The sequence below is a fragment of the Phocoena sinus genome, chromosome 14 (assembly GCF_008692025.1).
Source record: "Phocoena sinus isolate mPhoSin1 chromosome 14, mPhoSin1.pri, whole genome shotgun sequence".
Lineage (NCBI taxonomy): Eukaryota > Metazoa > Chordata > Mammalia > Artiodactyla > Phocoenidae > Phocoena > Phocoena sinus.
Genome location: NC_045776.1, coordinates 54,676,455 through 54,698,030, shown reverse-complemented (window position 1 = coordinate 54,698,030; position 21,576 = coordinate 54,676,455). Strand labels below are relative to the sequence as shown.

Here is a 21,576-nt window from a genome sequence, read left to right as displayed (position 1 = left end):
ATGTGTGAGAAGATGAATTCCCACTTTTAAATTTTATCTCTTTTTAAAATCATTATTTGCTGGAGTTTTATTATTATGGGCTGGAGTTTATTTCCCAAAAGTTCATTTTAGCCCTGGGCCGTACTTTAACCCATTCACTTACTGGGGGTAGTGGCAAGCCTGGAGGGACTATTAAAATGCCATTCCACGCAATCCAGTATTCCTCTATGTCCTCATTAAGGATTTGTTTAGGGTTGGGGCAGCTGACTAGAGACAACTCTTCTTAATTCCTTTTCAGACCAGAATTATCTCCTTCATTTTCTATAGCCAAATCTCCTCTGCTCTTAACTGAATTCTTCATATTCTTGAAAAGATTCAAAGGTTGTTTTTGAGAAAAATCTAAGTCCTGACAAACTTTGGTCCACTTTCCCAGCTCAACTCTGCGGGAAAGTGAGATGGCCTTTCATCTAGATGAGAATATCCATAGGGATTCCATTACTTTGACAGCAGAACATCAAACTTGCTGCCTGCCTGTTAAATATCGGAACCATTCTGCTCATGTTTTAGTCAAATTTAGTGAATGTGTCTCTTTAGACATTTATGAGTTCAACCATGGATTGACAGCAGCTCAGTGCTTGGCAGAAACTCAGGCCATGGGACATTCTAAAAAGAAAATTTGAGGGTGTTGTAGCTGCACCTCTTTCACTCTGACGCTGCACCAGGTTAATCTCCACAGGTGTAGTTGTGGACTAGCCTGGGGCCTCTTAGAAATGCTGCCGTTACATTGCTCTTGGTGTTCCTAGAGCACTTATAAAAAGAATCATCCATTTCAATGTCATGTATCGTTTGTAAAATCTCACTAGAATTTTTTGCCCATGATGTATCCAGGATCCCTTCATTTAAGGAACGCCACTATTAATTCCTCTTAGATTTTAATATGTGGAAAAAAATGTCCTTTCCAGATTAACATAATTACCTTCTTTATTACACAGAGAGGAATCTATGAATCTATGTATTTTCCAAAAATGACTTCCTCTATATATAAACCCAGAATGCAGGAAGAGTCTACCTTTTTTCCAAGGCAACTTCAATTCCATTTCCCATTATAGGTATTATTATAAAATACTTGGTCTACTAAGTCACTCTCTAAAAACACTTTTATTCAAAGAACTATGTTAACCAATTAATTAAAGCTGAACAGTAACAGAAGGCTTTGAATTTCAAAAGCCATGTTGAAAGAGTATGAGAGCATTAGCATTGTAATTCATGTGACAAATAGGGAACAAGCTGTAACTTGTTGCCATAATCATTTTAAGACAATAACCTTGTTTTATATTTATACAGTTGAAACTGTGTTCTTTCTTTGTAATAGTAAGTTATTTTGACTAAACATTATTTTCTAAAGAGAATTTTTGTGGAGTGTAAGAAATATGCCTAGAAAACTAGTATTTCAATTATTTTCAGTAAATTTTACTTTTCAAAATCTTGTGATTATGATCACTTTCAGAGTGACACTTTCAGCCAGTTGACAGCATCACTGTTTCTCAGGAAAGAGATCAAGCTTTAAATTCTGAGCATAAGTAGGAAACCCACTGTGACTAGAATGTTTTCTTTGTTGGTTTTTTTTTTTATCTTGTCTGTTTATCAAAATATTGGTGTTATGCTTAAGCTTTAATAAGACTAGTTCCAATAAAATAAACATTGCAATTCTAAACTGACATTTCTCATTTAAATCTGTTTTTTCAGTCCAGTGCCTGACATGTGTAAATATGTATGGAAAATATGAAAGACAAAAGCCCTGCCCTTGTAGAATGTAACCCTGTTCTTGATAAAATAAACAACCAGTGCAACTTTTTGAAAACTGAAAATTAATCAAATACTCATCTTAATGAGTATTTGATTTTTAAAACAGAAGTATGGAAGAGAGTTTTAATTTTTTTTCCCTTTATTTAAATAAATCAACAAATAGCACCCATCATAGCCACAATTATGTGAGCATAAACTGAGGAAATGTTCATGCCTCTCTTTTGTCCACTACAGGTATTGTCTACCATGTCCTGATTTGATATGATTAATCAAGAAAAGCTGCACAGATAAGCACACTCAGATACTAGTTGACTTTACATCTAATCCCTACTTTTTATTTTGCCCCTCCAGGCAATTACTTAATTTCAAATCACAAATTTTGATCTAAGACTTTCAAAAAATACCATGTTGTTTTCTAAAAGTATAAATTATTGAACCCAGCTACAGAGTAATAATGTAAAACTCATAGGTTAAAGTGGAAACACACATATTGCCTGGGACTTAAAAATAACATCTTTTGTTTCATTTCATACTGTCACAAAAATTTTTTGCGGTACGTGGGCCTCTCACTGTTGTGGCCTCTCCCGTTGTGGAGCACAGGCCCCGGACGCACAGGCTCAGTGGTCATGGCTCACGGGCCCAGCTGCTCCGTGGCATGTGGGATCTTCCCGGACCGGGGCACGAACCCGTGTCCCCTGCATCAGCAGGCGGACTCTCAACCACTGCGCCACCAGGGAAGCCCTATATCCTTCTCTTAATAGCTGAGGCAATTGAGACAACAACTAAGCAGGGTTTTTCTATTCTCTAAGTTGTATGGGTTTGGGACCAAATCTGGTCATTCAGAAACCTGAAAAAGGTATTGTTTTAAATACCCAGTAGTTCCATTTACCTGAGAATTTACTGCTAGAGCATCAATTATTTAAAATTTCATTCTTTGATGAAAATTCTCGTAAAATAGATTACACATTTCAGTACCTACCTTTCATACTTCTTGGATGCAATATACTTAATCTCATTTACCTTTTTCTGAATGACTCAGAGCCATAAGTATCCACCTTATTTATTGCCCAGTGTTACAATATAGTGACGTCTTACGGCGTGAGGAGCTGTTTGTCCCTCTACTAAATAATGTCTTTGTGCCTGCTTTTTAGTTTTCTGCTTCCTCTCCTGCTGTCATTTTCCTGATGATAGTAGCTTCTTACTTTCCTCTCTTTTTGGGGTTCAATCTACTGAGAGAAACTGACCAGCTAAGCTTGTTAGAATCATCTCAAGCTAAGTAGAGATTCCAAGTGACGGTCTGTGGAATTCACCAGTGAGTGTTCAAGAATGCTAGTGCATGGACTTTGTCACATCAGCACTGGCTCTTAGAGACTTGTTTTCATTACTTCTTGGTCTTGGGCAAGATTCCAAATGAGTGAAGTGTTACGGTACAAAGGTTATCCATGTAATTGAGAGAAAAGCCAAGCTAATTATATTGTTCACATGCTTTCCGTTTTATGACTCCTTTGTAGAAACGTCAAATCTTTCACTTTAATAAAAATCAAGACTCTTAAGCTAAGCAATATTTTTTTCTGCTGTAAACTTAAGTCATACCTCCAACATAATAAACAGCAGGCATATGGATGATTCACTTCCTTTTTAAAGAGATTACAAATAAACCAATGAATGATTAATATGAACAATCTGTCATGCCTCCAAAATAGATATTATGTAAATAGCAAGAAAGGTTTAGTCAACTTCATTACTTCTCCTTTCCTCTTTATAACAATACAGATATTCAGAAAATTTTCCATTTATACTCTCTGTGATTCAGTTATGCTGTGTATTATAATACCATCTAAACCTCAGCATTCTTAGGTGTCAGTCTTTTCTTAAGTAACTTGTTCGTTATTTGTTATACAACAATGTTATACATTAATCCTAATGTAAGGATTAGTCATGTGTTACTGGGAATAGAAATAAAACATGGTCTGTGACTTCCAATGGAGTAGACACAACCCTTAAAAGTAATACATGGGGGACATTTCACTTAGGAAAAATTAAATCTTTAACTGATCTTTATTTCTGTTTATCTATATAGCCAAATGTGAAAATAACCCTTTATTTTTTAAAAAGTAATTTTAAAAAATCTCCTAGAATTAGTCTTCTCTAAGTTTTCTATGTGTTAAAAATCACTTTTTGGAGGTTTATAGTTGAAGCACACACTACTATCAATAAGGACACAAATTAGACCAACTGCCAGGCTTAGGAACCAACATCCTAATGTCACCAATCACTCTTTAGGCACTCGTTTTGTTTTGCCCTTCGCCTGGGAGGAGTCTTGCAATTGTTTTTCCCCTGACAAGTTTTATTGAATGATGCAATCTAGAAGAGAAAATCTTTCATCACTTGGGAAGTATCTACTGAAAGATTTCTTTTTATACTTAAAAAAAAATAAAACTATACCTTTCTGAAATTAAATATATTTTTCCTAATGTATGGAAACAAACTAAGTGTAGACTGGTAATTGAATGAATGGCAATTTGAGAAGAGCATTTTACCTTTTAAATTGGATTTAGGCAGAGATGTGAACATTTTATATGCTATACACACTCTGAATTGCTATATTGAATGCAGATGTAATTTATTATAACCCTCAAAAAAAATCCCTCAAAACATTAACTTATTGTTTTCTTTTAAAATCCAAAAACTAATCTTGAAACATTTGAATCTCTTGAAATTCATTTCCATAAAGTTCAATAACAGTCATTTCTAGGTTTCTATTGTTCTAATCTAGAATGGCATCTTTAGATTAATTTATGATTACCTGATCAGCAGAATTTGTTTCCATGGAGTTTTTTTTTCATTCTTAAATGATTTACAAACTTTGAACATGTGAATATAGGCAGTTCTTACTACCTCTACTTTGTCCCCTTCAATTTCCCTTTGGTTTCTTTATCTCTTATCTATCCTTTCTTGATGACTAGTTAGATATGGGTAATATTGAAGCAAAAGTCATGAATTAGGCCCTGATAAGGACCATTCAACTTTCCTTTCTCCCAAGGCTGCCTTGTCCTTCTTATTATGGTCAACATACTCCAGTAACTGTCCCAAGGGTCACGTCAACCAATTTTCTTCAGCCCTGAACAAACAGTACTGTCCATGGTGTTAGCACTACCTAAGAAACGTGGTACATTCATTTAATTCTGTCACAACACAAAAGTTGGATTGTAGCAGGATTGTCAGTTGCAGCGAGCAGTTGGGGCTTTTTGCTTGCACAGGCTCAAGGCCCTGCTTTAAGGCTACAGTAAGGGATCCCAAGGTAAGGAATTCTTACGTGATTGACTTCTACCAGGAACTATCAGTGCCTTGTTTTTGATCTTCTAGGAACCAAAGAAGTTGTTGTAAATGTGGATGATGATGGAGTCATTTCCTTGAACTTCGAATGTGATCAGATGGCTCCAAATTCTGAGTTCACCTGGTCCAAAGATTATGTCCCCACAGAGGAGTCTCCAAGATTAGAGGTTGAAAGCAAAGGCAACAAGTACGCTCCGTTTCAATCCTAACTCCGGGTCTCCTTTTCATGAAAGGAGGATGAAGTACGCTTTCCATTTCAAATAAGAGAATGAAATCACAAATATTTTATAACTGGAAATGTAAAAAGTCATAACCAGTATAAACCTTAAAAAATAACAATCCTTATAGAATACTTTTCACATTAGTCCATTTAAAGTATTTTCTCATATGTATCTCACTGTCAACTGAAAAAAAAAAGCGCAATGTGAGAGTTATGACCTAAGTTTTATTTGGGGCAAAATGAGGACAATAGCCCAGGAGACAGCATCTCAGACAGCTCTGAGGAACTGCTCCGAAAAGGTAAGGAGGAAAGTCAGTATAGAAGTGATTTTGGTGAAGGGGGAAACGTGCAATCAAAGCACACATTTTGGCAGAAGCTTGCTGCTAGTCACAAGGAGCCGATGTCTCCATCAATGATTTTAGTGCTTTTCTAGATATGAGAAGATACAAGAAATTGGGCTCATAAAATCTTCTCCTGAAAAATACCTAACTATCTGAAGGCCTGTTCTGCCAGTTTTTCCAGAGTACAGAGTGCCTCATTCCTGATCTCCACCCTGAGCTCCTTTCAGGGTGTGTTGAAGGTCAGTGGCTGCAGTGGCTAATGACTTCATCCTTGTAGAAGCAGATGGCGAGCAGCAGTTTTTAGTTGGCATCGTTTATGATGTAAGAAAAGCTTTAATTGGCATAAAAGTGAACTTCAAAGATGATTCTCATTATTCTACAGAATTTTGAAATCTTAAGTAATGGTGAGGATGCTTATGGAGAGGGGTTAAGGAAGAACTTGCTGATTCAAGTTATGGTAAATTCAATGGATTGGGTATAATCTGTTCTGCTTTTTCACCACCACTTGTGAGTGACACAATACTGTACTGGAAAGAACTCTGTATGGGAAGCACAGGAGAGATGAGCTCTAGTCCCAGCTCTACCCGGAGCCGGCTGTATGACCTGGGGCAGCTTTTAATTACATGGACCTTGGATTTCTTTTTCTGTAAAATAGCAGAGAGTGAAGGAGATTAATTTTATGATCTGTTACTTCCTTTCAGCCTCAAGATTTCTTTTTATTTCACCTTACTTATCAAGCTTCATATCTTTATAGTGCCAACCAGATTGGATTATATTTAGTAAAGCAAAATATTCCTAAGTATTATTTCTATTACAAAAGCCCAATATAGCTCAAAAATAAAAGAAAGAAATAGTAATTTTGTTGGAAAACTGCAAGGAAATACTGAATATATTTAATAATTAAAAGACGTTCTGCTGTAACTATGCTGTAAGGTCCTTGAAGTGAAACATAATTTTGGTCAAAGGAAAGACAATCAAACTATAATTTTTTTTCCTTGATTAACCTATAAATGTTTGGGTGATCTTAGTCCCTGACCAGCAATGTGACTCACCAAAGTTAGAAAACAAAGAGAACTAGACCACTGACCCATTCATTCATTCATTCCACAAGTATTTATTAGGCACATATTATATGCTAGACAAGGTATGGAGGCCGGAGGACACAACAGTGAACAAAACAGATCTCGTCCCAAAAGGCATTCAGTGGAGGTATATAGTTAATGAACTAGGCAATACTGATGCCGTGTGATAACCTCCAAGACAGGAAGTGCAGGGTTGACATAAGAGAGGCATCAGGAGGTTCTGCCCTGTGAAGAAGAAAAATTTCAGGCTGCCCAGCAAGGGTTGATCAGCTAAAAATATCTTTATTTGGGATGTGCATCGATACACATCATAGCTTGGGGATGGGAGATTTGTACCAGCTCCCCCTCCCGTCACCATCAGCCCAAAGGAGGAGGTCAGGAAAGTCTTCCCAGAAGCAGCAAGAATGAGTGGGCTTTAGGTCAGCAAGGGGGACAGAACAAGTGCTCCACGTGAAGGGAGCGGACGTGCAACTGCCTAGAGACCAGCAGTAGAGACCGACAGGGTGCAGGCCCTCAGACCCCACACGGCCTCTCTTCTTATAAAATTATTCTGTTCTGAAGGACGAAAATGACCTTCAAAGACCTCGGGATGGAAGACTTGGGCATCTACTCCTGCGATGTAACAGACACTGATGGAATAGCATCAAGCTACTTGATAGATGAGGAAGGTAAGTGAAAAATCAGTTCATTCACGAGTCTGCTTTGATTTCTCAGTGATTCTCAAGGATCAAGTGACTTTTGTTTTAGTAGTTCAAGCTCTAATTGTTCTCTTTTTCTCCCTACAGAATTGAAACGTTTACTTGCTCTCAGCCAAGAACACAAGTTCCCAAGTAAGTGTCCACAATACATTCACAGAGTTTAGCCATCCCACTACACACTTCTGACAGGATCAAGAGAAGAGGCTCTTGAGAACATATAATGGAGCATAGCTGCAGATGCACTTTCCGAAGGGCTGCCTTTGTCTTTGTCATTGTTCTCCAGAGATACAAAGAACACTAACGTAGAAGATACATCCCATGCTCTGTTACATAGAGCACTATCGGGTTACATAGGTGTAACAGCTGACCAATTACATTCTTCACCTTTTGCCTACATATTTTGGAACTTTATACACACACACGCACACACACACGCACACACATCTCCTGGATACATTAATTTGTATGTCTTTTAGGCGAACTGATCTCTTCCTAAGCAATTTAATGTTAACATTTAATAGAAGAACCATACCTCTAAATAAAGACAGTACCTAACATTTTAAACTCCTGGAAAATAAGGTAAAGATGCCTTGATCAGAAAAAGAATCCCTATGAACTATCTGAAAACCCTTCAATGAAGCACCTTCTACATAAAAGATTAAATTCCGGAGTTGACACCTAAGAGAAGAGAAAGAAGTCTGAAACGATACTCAGAAAGTTCCACTGGCCTGATAGGATCTCTTGCCCATTGGTACCCACTGGCCAAAGCAGTGAAGCATCCAGAAAGTTACACCTTAGAGTTTGAAAAAACAAAGAGTGATAGCATCACTCATTCTTTTAAATCAGGAATTTTTTTCATTCCTTAATCCCTAAAATATAACTTCTTCACTAATACAGGAGTTTCAGGAACCCAGGGAACTATACCCTGACCCCAAACTATAGGCAAAACGTTGTGTGTTTGTAGATGTGCATTTTTCTAGGGCGAAGGTCTACAGCTTTCCTGAAATTCTCAGCAGAGCTGTGATTAAAAAATAAACACTGCTTAAAACTAGTTGTCTGACCTCTCTCACATTCCCAAGGAATGCATGTTTGATGGTGAGGCTGGGTGTTGGTGACTATTGGCCTCAGCTGGAATGTTCTCAAAACCAACTTTATTCAACAAAGCACAGTGGGGTGCCTGTGGAGTGTGAATGCAGAAAGCAGGCTTTCTGAATTCTAGGGGAGAACTGTTTCTCGTCTGTAAGCTTATTCACCATCAAACTGGAAAAGTTACACCAAGAATAGTATCTTAAAAGTTATTCTTTTTAAAATTGTATGGAAGGCAGAGGTTTGGCCTGGACTGTCCTTCTTCTGTACTCTGTGAACCTGAGCACCTCATCCCAATTTCCCCATTGCCTGGTTTCTTTTCCAGGAACGGCTGTTGTAATTGTTCACAGCACCCACGACATAGAGGGGCTGTGAGAGACAATCAACAGGGCGTTGGTTAATCCTGAACTCTTCAGGGAAAATGTAAATGTTAATTGAAACAGAAGAGTGACCTAGAAAAACCCACTTGCAGAAGAGCTGTCTGCCAGTCACACTGATGTCCTCCCTTCATGTTCCCAGCGCCATGAAGAGGGGAGTGGAGGAGAGGGTCACCGTGCCGAGCACAGCTGGAGCCTGTGAATGCTCGCACTGTCTACAACGTGAAACAGAAACAGCAGCACCTGCTAACCTAATCTAGTCAGACAGTACACATTGACAAAGTGTCTAGGCAACAGCTGGTCCAAACACATTTACATCTAGCTTAAAGGATGGAGATGAGAGAAGTTGGGGTGTTACTGTTGAATTGGAGGTGCCCAGCCTCCCTGAAGTTCAATGATCGTATGGACTTGCCAGTAGTAATTGCCCGCTGTCACTGTCATTTATGCTGAGATATTTCCTTCTGCATGAGCATAATCACTTTAGTTGTTGGTTCTAGGAGAAGCGGTAGCAGCCAACTCAGGTGCCCTGCTATTAGAGATCAGGTGTGGCATTTGCGTCAGCACAGAGAGAACCCAAAAATGTGTTCAAAACTCTGATGTGCAGGTATGACTCTCCCAACCGGAGGTAGCTCCCGTGAACCCGTTGAAGCAATGTTCAAAGTATCACAGCTCCAGTGCTTTTCTCTCCCCAACCACTGTTGGATCAGCCAGGTCACTGCATGAATATTTTCAGAGATCTGATGATAGGGTCAAAGCAGCATATCCAATTTCTCAATTTATACCCACTTCCTTTTAGTATATGTTGACACATAAGCCATTTTCTTGAGATTTTGTAAGGTCTTAACTGGTCTCGTCTCTTACAGAGTATAATAAAGAGTGTGCTGTTCCTTTATCCCTTGGCACAGTAAACTCTCCTGTGTTCAAAAATATTTTGAAAACCACTAAACATATGCCTTAAACCTACAAATACCAGATATTTTGCTGGAGCAAATTAGCTGCCAGAGAAAAGAGCCTAAGGAGATTTAGGGCTGAGCAGAAGGAAAAAATAAAAATATCTAAAGCTAAAAATAGAAAATAACCTAGTCTGTGTTGCCAGTAGTGATACTAAATTGCAGTGTAGAGAGGCAGTTTATTTGAATATATATGTCTGTGTGTGTGTGTGTGTGTGTGTGTGTGTGTGTGTGTGTGTGTGTGTGTATCTAAAATTCCAGGTATATGGGGAGGATGGTGGGAGATATACTTCAGTATCAGCAACATCCTGCAGGCCTCTCGCCTTTCGAGATGGACCACATTCTGTCTACGGAATGTGTATCTCTCTAAATAAATACACTTCTCACCTAAAAAAAAAAACAGAAACAAAAACATCCTGCATAATATATCTTTTTATTTGTAGACATTGGTTATTATCCCACTTGTATATATTATACTCTATGAGTACAGGCATACACAAGCACGTGTACATAAATTATATCTATCTGGTATGTCCTCTTAGGTGTAAATATAACATACAATTGGTGGTTGTAGGGTGTTGTTTAAACAACTGAAGGAAGAGTCACCAAAACATTAATTTATTATATGCTGTTTATAGGGTGCTTAAACAGAATGTCATCAAACTCCACAATGACCTTAAAAGGGTCACTACTATGGTGATTTAATTTGAGAGATGAAGAAAGTGAGGCACAGAGAGGTTAAGTAATTAGACCAGATGTACACAGCTGGTACCTGGGCATAAGCCCAGGTGGTCTGACAGGACATGGGCTGTTTCTGTGTGTGCATCCTGGTGGCCAGTGCTCCCCAGACAATGGCCCCATTACTCAGAGAGGACCGTGAACATTAAGGGATCTGGAGGCTTCCAGGAGAGCGTGGGAGTGTGTCCCCTCCCCACTGCCGCCACACTGAGCTTCTTAGTAACTGCATCACTCATGTATTAGATTCCCTAGAGTGAGATTTCCAGATGTTTCTGGAAGAGATCCTACTCTCTATTTCCCTGAAGACTTAACTTGTAGCAAGCAGGAGCATCCTGTAGGGAGAAAAGTTAGCTTCTGCTGTCACTGCCCTGGGGTCTGTTGCTGATCTGCTCTTACTGGAAAACCACTAGTGTTCTTCAGAGTGGATGGCCAGGACCATAAGAGCACAGAATAGAGGGAACAACCCTGGTCTCAGCTCTGCTACCCAGATATGTTACTAAGCTTTCCTGGGGCTGAGTTTTGTCATCAGTAAAATCAGGGGAGAAAGAGAACTCCTTTCTCGAGCAGCGGTCATTATTCACAGTGGCTCAGTGTATTCTGGTACCATATTCACTCTTGGTGGCCTTGTGAGGCAGATAATATCCATGTCAGCAGGTGAGGAGCTCAAGGTTTTAGGGGTAGATAACTGTCCTTGATCAAGGTGTGGCCCTCCTCTGTTCACAGGGGACACCCTCAGCAGGTGATGTCTGAGCCTCCTTTCAGCTCTGCATGGAATGACTCTATAACTGAGTTTCACAATGAATATGGAATAGTGCAAAGGAAAGGCATTCCTTGAAGTTTGAAAAGGGTAGTTTTAGGATAAATACAAAAAACATTAATGTACATTTCATACAACTTTATACCAAGCTTATAATTAAAGCTTATAATTTAAAATGTAGCATAGCTAAAATTTTGAGATATATTTAAGAATAGTTGAGAGAAAGCAAAGGGTGATTTCCCCTAACAGAAGTGAAGGACTGCAGAACTTTGAGAAACAACCATCTTGTTCCACAAAGGATGCCCAGGAGCCACCTCTGATACAGATCTGTTGGCTTGGAGGAGCCTTTGTAGAGAACATTTTCAAGTTACAAGAAATTTAGAAACAGGCTTTGAGAGATGTCAGCCAACTTTTTAAAAATTTCACTCATGTTCAAATGGCTTAAGCGATACAGGTGTAAATCAGAGATATCACACGGTTCCTTACTTTCTATGTGAAGCAAGCCATGCTATATTTTAATATAGCTTCTTGATAATGACTTGCTTATTTGCATCTGAAAAATTTTGCTTGATCTAAGAACTTAAATGAGCAGGTATACCATTGGGATGGATAGGGTTTAAATGACAAGCTGGTTCATCTTATATATGTAGTCAAAATTAATTCTTTCTTAAGATTCTTTTTTTTTGCGGTACGTGGGCCTCTCACTGTTGTGGCCTCTCCCGTTGCGGAGCACAGGCTCCGGACGCGCAGGCTCAGCGGCCACGGCTCACGGGCCCAGCCGCTTCGCGGCATGTGGGATCTTCCCGGACCGGGGCACAAACCCGTGTCCCCTGCATTGGCAGGCGGACTCTCAACCACTGTGCCACCAGGGAAGCCCTTAAGATTCATTTTTAAAAACCTCCAAAGTGAGTTAAACTGTTGAAAAAAAATCAAAATCAAGTTGAACTCTTTTTCAAAATATTTTGAAGTAATTAAATCTTAGAATATTGGGGCAGGAAAATATCCTGGTCAATTAGGACATTCAGTTCAATTCCATCCATTTACTATGAGTCAAGTGAGGCCCAGAGATGCAAAGTGAACTGCCTCACATCACAGTTTGTTAGTAGCTGACCTTGAACTACTGGGGCCAGCTCAAGACTCTTTTCATCATACTTTGTTATTGTCCCTAAATAAAGCTAACCAAAGCCACAGTAGAGAGTCACAGAGGTTAGCTGAAGGACCCTGGGAGGTCAGTTCATCTTCCTCACTTTTATAGTTAAGACATCTATGACAGTCAGGATTAGAACACAGTTCTACTGTCCCTCAAAATCAAACTTTCCCTACAATGCTCTCACTGAAAGAAGCAAGGTGCTACATCATCACTTCCATCGTTTTTCCTTTGTTGGAAAAATCTGTATCAGTACAAATGGTTACGAATATAACTACTACTCTTATTTTTATTTTTCATAGCTGTCCCAGTTAAATCAGAGTTGGCAGTTGAAATTTTGGAGAAAGGCCAGGTCCGGTTTTGGATGCAGGCTGAGAAGCTGTCTGGCAACGCCAAAGTCAACTACATATTTAACGACAAGGAAATTTTTGAAGGGCCGGTAGGTTTTACACTTTTTAGATTTCTAAACATATCATTGTAGAATGTGCTGGGAAACCCCTATTAGAAGGCAGATAAGTTGTTAAGAAAACCACTGGACGTGGGGTGAGGGGGTTTAAATCATTTCACATGTGAAAAGTGTGGAAGAAAATATAGATTGATTATATCATATTATCCAAAACAAGGATACTTTTGAGAATGAAAGAAGATGCTAGTAATAATTTTTCCAGGATGACAGTCATCAACCAAAACTGTCTCAGGCAAATCAGGAAGTTGGTCACCTATGAAAAAAACTGAAGGCAGAGGGGCCAGAACCCTTGCCTGAACACAGATACTCACATCAGAGACTCCAGTGGCGTCTTGGTTCTTCATATGGAAGAATTGTTCTAATGGCTCAGAAAAAAATGTAAAAAAAAATCTCATTGCTTTTCTGATTAAAAATACGCTTCATCCTTATTGTAAAAAACTTTAAAGACTCAGAAGAGACAAACCACAAATTCTTACAACTTTTTGATATACATATTAATATATACTTTTGGTCTTTTTCTATACTTCTATGTGTGTATGTCAATTTGTGTATTATTTACATAGGTGATTATGTATATCATATTTACTATTTCTTTGCTTTTAATGTAAACATAGTTTCTATAGATAGAGTTACAACATCTGCACTTTATCTGTCCTCCCCAGACATCAGTAGAGCCAGCATCAGGCTTGTGCCTGGTGGTACTGAAGAACTTGGGTTTAGGGGCCCTGTCTCATACCTGTCTTCTCATGGGTGTAAATGGGAGACTAAAAAGATGGGGGAGAGGTGTGGTTTGTGGCCATGATTAACAACCTGTTCCCCTTTCATCAAAATGTGTTTTTAAAAAATATTTGAGGGTTCATTAGTTAGAGGGAGAATGAGTAACATGAATAGCAGAAGAATACGCAGTGTATCACTTCTCAACTCACGTAGTAAATGTGTGAGAGCAGGAACAAGTCACACATGGGTCCACTGTGGCCCATCTCCCTGTCTTCAAAATGTTCTCATCCACTGCGGTGATCACCATCTGGCCAGTGGAGAGGAAGGAAGAGCCTTGTTGGCATCACTGCCACCACAGCCATTGAGGGAACACTCGTGCCCATGTGTGTAGAGGCACTCCCCTTCATGTGTTCACACACGCATGTGGCACGCACACACACACACACACACACACACACACACACACACAGAACTTGAAGAGCGGTTTATTGTCATTGCAATTGGTTCTAATCATACTATTTCACTGGGTGGAAATTACCGTCTTAGGTCAGGTTCCCTAGGAGAGTCTGAAATAGAGTTTCTCCTTCAAGTGGTTTATGTGGGTTACTCTCAGGGGTAGGAGTGAGGGACACAAACCAAGGTGTGGGGCAAGCTAATCCAAAACGGAGTCTCTGTTGAAGACCGGCTCCCTGCAGGGGAAACTCCAGGGCATGAATTACACCACAGAGTTGATCCCAGACCTGAGCCTTCATTCTGTGACATTTTATAGGAAAACTTCATTAGTTCAGATCTGTTATGGAACTTGAGCTTGGAAGCCCAAGGACTAAGACTTATCTTTACATTGAAAAACAAGTTGCTTAAGGAAGATGATAAAATAAGCACAGGCTAGCAGGGCAATTTCTGTTCATTAAGAGCAAATGGGCTTCCAATGCTTTAGAAGCATTTTTATCCGTGTATTAATTCAGCAGATGTTTATTAATTGGCTGCTATATTCCATGCTTGTGCTACATGCCCGGGGTATAGCAATGATTGAGACAAACACTTCTCTCACGTTGCTTATAGTTGTTGCATTATTCTGTTAATTGAAAATAATGTAATCTGGAAAGAAAAATGAGAATCTAAAAACAACTTTTCGATAACATTTTGTGATTTGGGGTAACAAAAGTTTATGTTTAAAAAACTAAACGTCAGACTTTTAGTAATCAGTTCTGGTCAGCATCATATATTCCACATAATATTTTCCTTTCTCCGTGTACAAGATTTTGAAACTTTGCTCACTTAAAATAATGTTAACAAGAAACTATTAAATTATGATACTTTGGAGTTTGTGTGTTTATTTTATATGGCTTATTGTCATCCTATCTATCTCACTTATTTCTGTCTTTTACTTGTCACATTGAAGAAATATAAGATGCATATTGACCGAAACACTGGTATAATTGAGATGTTTATGGAAAAGCTGCAGGATGAGGATGAGGGCACATATACTTTCCAGGTTCAAGATGGAAGAGCAACTGGCCATTCTACTCTTGTTCTCATTGGAGATGGTAAGTGTTCTGTGAAACATTATCTGGAAGATTTTGCTACTCCCTTCAATGCAAATACGCCATCGCACGAAAGTGACCATGTGGGAGGAAGTAAAAATTATTTCTTGATTAGATTCCAATGTTCAAAGTGCAATTTGCAATTAATACTTTCCATAGTATTTCATTTCATAGAATTGAAAGTTGATTTAAAAGGACACCAAAGTTATCACTGGCCCACAGGCAATACTGCACTTAAATTATCTCATATATAAACAAGTATTTATTACTAAAATTCTCCAGTGAAGGATATTGCAATACAACGAAGACAGTATTATGTCTCAGAAACAAACTACGATACTATCTTATAATGTGTACCTACTTTAAATTACTTAACTGAAGAAGATAAACATGCAAGAGTAGAGGATGCCAAATCTGATGGATGATTGTCCATTAGAACTAGGTTGTATGACAGCTGTCATAAGCCAGTGTGGAAATCACCAAGATTTAAAATGTGGTATTTAATAAAGCAATGGAAAGGCTGGCCAGGTCTCTACATTTGCAATCGCCAAAGCTGTTTCACTATTTCCTGACTTCATGACCTTGAACAAGTTTCTTAACCTTTCTAAGCCTTTTTCTTCATCTATGAATACTGAAAACAAATAGGGTGGTCGTGGTGTATGAGTGTTATAACAACGAATATAAATCACTTAACACAGTGACTGTCATGTACATTTATACCACTCAACTCAATTTCGTATTTCCTCATTTTTCAATTTTCAGTTTATAAGAAGCTCCAGAAAGAAGCTGAATTCCAGCGTCAAGAATGTATCAGGAAACAAGGTAAACATAGGCAGTGAATAAAGAGAAAAGCTTCAATTTCTTGAACAAAATATTCCAAGATTATTTCCATAACAAATTAAGTGAATATTATTGCTTATGTTAATAATGCCCTGGTTAATAAAAATAATTGAAAAATATTTATTATTAAATATGTATCCACTTAAAAACATTTAAAAACTAAATCTTGAATTTTTAAAATTTCCCTTTAGATGTAAATCACCTTAGAATTTAAGAATGAGCTTGGATTTTTGCATTCATGATTAATATTGCTGATTGCTGATATTATTAAAATTTTATAGGTCCACATTTCGCTGAGTATTTGAGCTGGGAAGTGACTGGTGAATGTAATGTACTATTGAAATGCAAGGTAAGAAGTAGATAAATTTCTAATAATTTGATACAAGGGAAATAAATATAAAATAGAATGTGAGAAGAAAAGGAAGATCAACTTTTTATCTCCTCCATTTGCACCAAAATGATAAGTGACGTGCCTTTACTGTTGAATGTTACTGTTGGTTGGTAAGAAATATTTAAAATAAAACAACATAAAAATATGGGAAGTCAAGATGATAGTTTTTATTCATTACTCATGCCCTATTTAATAAGGACAGACTCTCCTTTTTTTTTTTATTAAGACCACTTTTTTTTTTTAACATCTTTATTGGGGTATAATTGCTTTACAATGGTGTGTTAGTTTCTGCCCCATAACAAAGTGAATCAGTTATACATATACATATGTTCCCATATGTCTTCCCTCTTGCATCTCCCTCCCTCCCACCCTCCCTATCCCACCCCTCCAGGCGGTCACAAAGCACCGAGCCAATATCCCTGTGCCATGCGGCTGCTTCCCACTAGCTATCTACCTTACTACGTTTGTTAGTGTGTATATGTCCATGACTCTCTCTCGCCCTGTCACAGCTCACCCTTCCCCCTCCCCATATCCTAAAGTCCGTTCTCCAGTAGGTCTGCGTCTTTATTCCTATAAGACCACTTTTTTTAGAGCAGTTTTATGTTCACAGCAAATTTGAAGGGAAGGTGCAGAGTTTTCCCATACACCCCTGTCCCTATATACACATAGCCTCGCTCATTATCAACATTCCCACCAAAGTGGTACATTTGTTACAACTGATGAACCTACATGGACACATCATTACCCCAAATCCATAGCTTACATTAGGGTGCACTCTTGGAGTTGTACACTCCATGAGTTTGGACAAGCGTGTAAAAACATGTACCCGTCCGTATAGTATCATACAGAGCATTTTCACTGCCCTGAAAAGCCTCTGTGCTCTGCTTGCTCGTCCCTCACTAACCCCACCCACCCACTCTTGTTCAGTTATTAATCTCAGAAGAATCTCTCATCATCTTCGTTGCATTCTAAGTGGTAGACCTATTCCAGAATCATTCCAGCCGCGCTGGGTTTCTGTGGAAGTTTGGCAATTTTTAAATCTAAACTGTGTGACTTGCACAACGGTACCTTCGAGTCTTGGGCGGCTCTGCTGCTGCTTCTGAAACCCCTGTGCTCCCTTGAGGGGAGAGGTTTGGTAAAGAGTTTGCAGCTCACAACCAATTCTCTTATTAGGCCTTTGAAACATTTAGGAAAAAAAAGTTCCACATCACATTCTAAATTATCATGTACCTCAGTGTATGGTGTGCAGCTCCGTGAGTCATCAAACCTTTTTTGGATAAGAACTGCTGGATGAGGTTGGAGTGTGAAGGCTGTGATGGTGGACAGTGACCCCAAAGCTGATGCACAGATTTGGCGTTTCGCACGTAGTTGTCATTATAAAAGCCAGAACGCAAATACTCCAGTCTCTGCTAGATCTGACAAAGTCAAAGAAACAGCGGTCTACCAGAAATGTATAGGAAAAACCAGTGCTGGATTTCAGCCTCTTAGGAAATGGCAGAGCTTCTTGAAAAACACTTTCTCAGGCAGCAGCTAAAACCCGCAGCACCTCTCTCTCCTCCTGACTGTCCACAGCTGCGTGCCCCTGCTTACTTTTTCCTCACACTGCCCTCCCCAGAAACCATCCCTTCCTCAGGGGCCCCCACGTCCGTGTGTCCTTCTTTCTGTGCTTCCTATTGCACTAGGCTTCTGGGAAGTGAGCTTGCAGCCCTATTCTGAAGGTTTTCTTCAAGAGAATGAGCCCCTTACCCAGATCCTGACCAACCACAGGAGCCTAGAAGTAGGTTCTGAATATTCATTCGTTATGTATTCATGACTTCGAATGGCCTTCTTCTTTCAGCTTCTCTGACACGATCCTTTTTCAAGGCCCAACTCAGTCATCTCCTCTGTAAGGCCTCCCCCTTCTCAGTCTGGGTAAAATGAACCTTCCTCTGTCGTCCCACAGTTCTTTGTTTCATTATTATAGCAATTTATGTACAGTTAGCAATTTACATATTGCATTAGAGTTAATGGAGTATGTGCAGCCACACATTCAGACTCTGAGACTACCATGGGCCCCACTTGGAGCTAGTCTACTCAAAAGAATATGGACAAGAACCCCAGCTTGCCTACAAGGCCATGCTGGGTACTCCTGTCCTGCAGGAGTCCACATCAGGAATCACTCCCTTCACCACCCACAGGTGACAGCTCAGGTGCAAGGAGACAAGCTCCACTTTGGGCAGGTGCAGGAAATGCCATGGCTTTAAAAAATCCCTCATGCCCCAAAGGGCCAATACCTCTGGTAACAACACCCACCCCAAGCAGAGCTTCCAGGGTCCCCGCAGGGACCATGTCCGAATAACAAGAGTATATTCAGGGAAGCCCAAAGCCACGGAGTCCATTTCTAGTCCCGCCCAGTCCAGTGGTAGCTTTCCCATCTGCGGGGCATGTTTATCATAAGCAACGTTGCCTAGTAACACAGTTACAACCCAGGAACCAGTTTACAGGATTATAAAGAACGTTTGTGTGTTCTGGTTTCACTGCAGTTACCAGTGTTGGTTCTTATGTTGATGTATTAGCTGAGATTTTTTTTTTCTTTTTTGAAACTTACATTTCCTTGTCTTTAATGAGATCAAACATTTTCTTCATCTGTTTGTTCTGTAATTATATTTCCTCTTTGGGAAATCATACATACATTTGTCCAATTATGTAGTGGGGTCTTTGAGATTGTTTTCTTGATTTGTATGAAGTCTTTACTTTTTCATATAATTTTAATTACACAAGAAATACATGAATATACTCTTCTTCGTAGAAAGTTCAAGCATTGTAGATAAAGCTTAAAATCCCTTTAATCGTATGAAGTCATTTTGCCCATTTGAAATTTATGATATGATGTGTGGATATTGGATCTAAATGAGTTTCCTAAAAATTGCTAAGCAATTAATTTATTAAACCATATTTGATGGATGCTAACTGAACTCACTGTGTTAATCATTTCACAATATATGCACATATCAAATCATTATGTTGTATACCCTAAACATACAATATTATATCAATTATATCTCAATAAAACTGGGAACATTTTTAATTAAATAATTGTAAACACATTTCCTTTCCACATTTATTTACAAAGCTTCATTTACCTTTTAAAAAATATTTAGCCATAGACTGAGGCTTACTCATTCTGATACCTTGATAAAGTCATTTGTTTTTGTGACACAGACTATATTTTAATCTGATGGGATTTATCTTCCTTTGGTTTTCAAATTTTTATTTTTACTCAATTCTGTATGTTAGTATGCATGTTTCTATGTTTTCTTGTCCACCAGCTGATTTTAAAGACAAATTTTTTTCTGCTGGAAATAAAGATGCTATTGATTTCGGTTTATTCTTTTGTATCCATTCTATTTTAAACTCTTTATCAGTTAAAATAGCTTTCAATTGATTCCTCTAGAAACCTATGCTTTTACTTATATCCAGTGCTACATTGAGAATTATTTAGTTTCATAAGAGTAGCATTCCCTTATTTCGAGAAGTATAACTACAGTTTTTCTTCTAGGTGGCAAATATTAAGAAGGAGACTCATATTGTGTGGTATAAAGATGAAAGGGAGATATCAGTGGATGAAAAGCATGACTTTAAGGATGGTATATGTACCCTCCTTATAACAGAGGTAGGTGACTATAAATATAAAATGTAATGTATTCGTTCTGTACCCTACATTCTTCTAAAATACAGAGACTAGATTATGTGTTCCTTAGCCCCGGGCAAAGATCCCTGCCCTGATGTCACCCCAAAAGCAAGCTGTAAGGATACAAAGGCTTCTCTCACCTTGTGATATGCAAGGATTTGTCAGATATCCAAACAATGTTGGCTGGACACCACAATTCTTGCCTCTCTGAGCTAGTTTTTTTCATAGATGGGTGAGTGGCAGGACAGTTAAGTGGATCCTTCTTTGTTTGCTCTTAAGCCTCATGATAACTTGTTCCCTAAAGGTACAGAGACGATCATAGTATTCACTTAAGTATAGATTTTTATCTACTTTTTGTCTAAAAGAGCATGCCTTTCAAATACATGTGCTCATTAGTTTTTTTTTTTTTTTTTTTTTTTTTTTTGCGGTATGCGGGCCCCTCACTGCTGTGGCCTCTCCCGCTGCGGAGCACAGGCTCCGGACGCGCAGGCCCAGCGGCCATGGCTCACGGGCCCAGCCGCTCCGCGGCATGTGGGATCCCCCCAGTCCGGGGCACGAACCCGCGTCCCCTGCATCGGCAGGCGGACTCTCAACCACTGCGCCACCAGGGAAGCCCCTCATTAGTTTTTAATATGAAGGCAGAGTAAAAGATAAGGACTTTAAGCCTCAAATCAATTGTAGCCTTAGAGGGTGAAAACTCAGGACTGCTGGCTGGTCAGGTTATGATGGATGGTTCACGTGTGAACTGTTCATTGCTCTCATGGCTAGATGCTTGTTCAGTGTGTTTTGATGGCAGTTCTATAAATCTCAGGGCCTGAAAGATGCAAACACCATATTCTGAGGCTACAATAAGTTGTAATGTGGTATATCTATTCCCCCCTTAGTTTTCAAAGAAAGATGCTGGGATTTATGAAGTTATCCTGAAAGACGACAGAGGAAAAGATAAGAGCAGATTGAAGCTTGTGGATGAAGGTCAGTCCACCCACTGCTGGGGTCCATTCTGTGTGTTCTGTATACAGGTGACCAGAATTCTGAGTGAGGCTGAGCTGAATGATGGAAGTCATGTTGATCTTTTGCCCACAGATTTTGTTTTAATTGCCCTTCCAGCTGAGCAAACTACTTTTTTATTAAAAAATACTTCACTTTTAGTCTTCCTTGAAATCAGAAGTATAGTTTTGATCCTCAGACAATTTATAGTCCACAATCCACGAGAGGTCTGTTTTCAATATAAATCATCATTTTTATTTCAACCCTATGAAAAATGTTCCAGGATCAAAAACTACCATGAAAGCATGTCTCAAAAGAGTCCACTCTCTAAAAGGTGGCAAGAAAGATTATATATGAAACTCGAAGCCTCTCAGTTAATAGCGGAGCAAGAAAGCAACTTCCATTTTCCAGAGACTACTGAGGACAATTATATCATGATAACGA

At 38.9% G+C, this 21,576-nt stretch overlaps 1 protein-coding gene across 2 annotated transcripts in view; it reads left to right on the top strand.

Annotated features, from left to right (window-relative positions):
• MYOM1 (myomesin 1) overlaps positions 1–21,576 on the top strand; it is a 164,415-nt gene that overhangs the window by 130,621 nt on the left and 12,218 nt on the right. For both annotated transcript variants that reach the window (XM_032654458.1, XM_032654459.1), the window contains 9 exons: positions 5,152–5,308; positions 7,326–7,432; positions 7,550–7,594; positions 12,820–12,956; positions 15,103–15,247; positions 16,007–16,066; positions 16,366–16,433; positions 20,014–20,127; positions 21,030–21,117. In XM_032654458.1, coding sequence (XP_032510349.1) covers positions 5,152–5,308; positions 7,326–7,432; positions 7,550–7,594; positions 12,820–12,956; positions 15,103–15,247; positions 16,007–16,066; positions 16,366–16,433; positions 20,014–20,127; positions 21,030–21,117 — 921 coding nt within the window. The remainder of the gene's footprint in view (positions 1–5,151; positions 5,309–7,325; positions 7,433–7,549; positions 7,595–12,819; positions 12,957–15,102; positions 15,248–16,006; positions 16,067–16,365; positions 16,434–20,013; positions 20,128–21,029; positions 21,118–21,576) is intronic.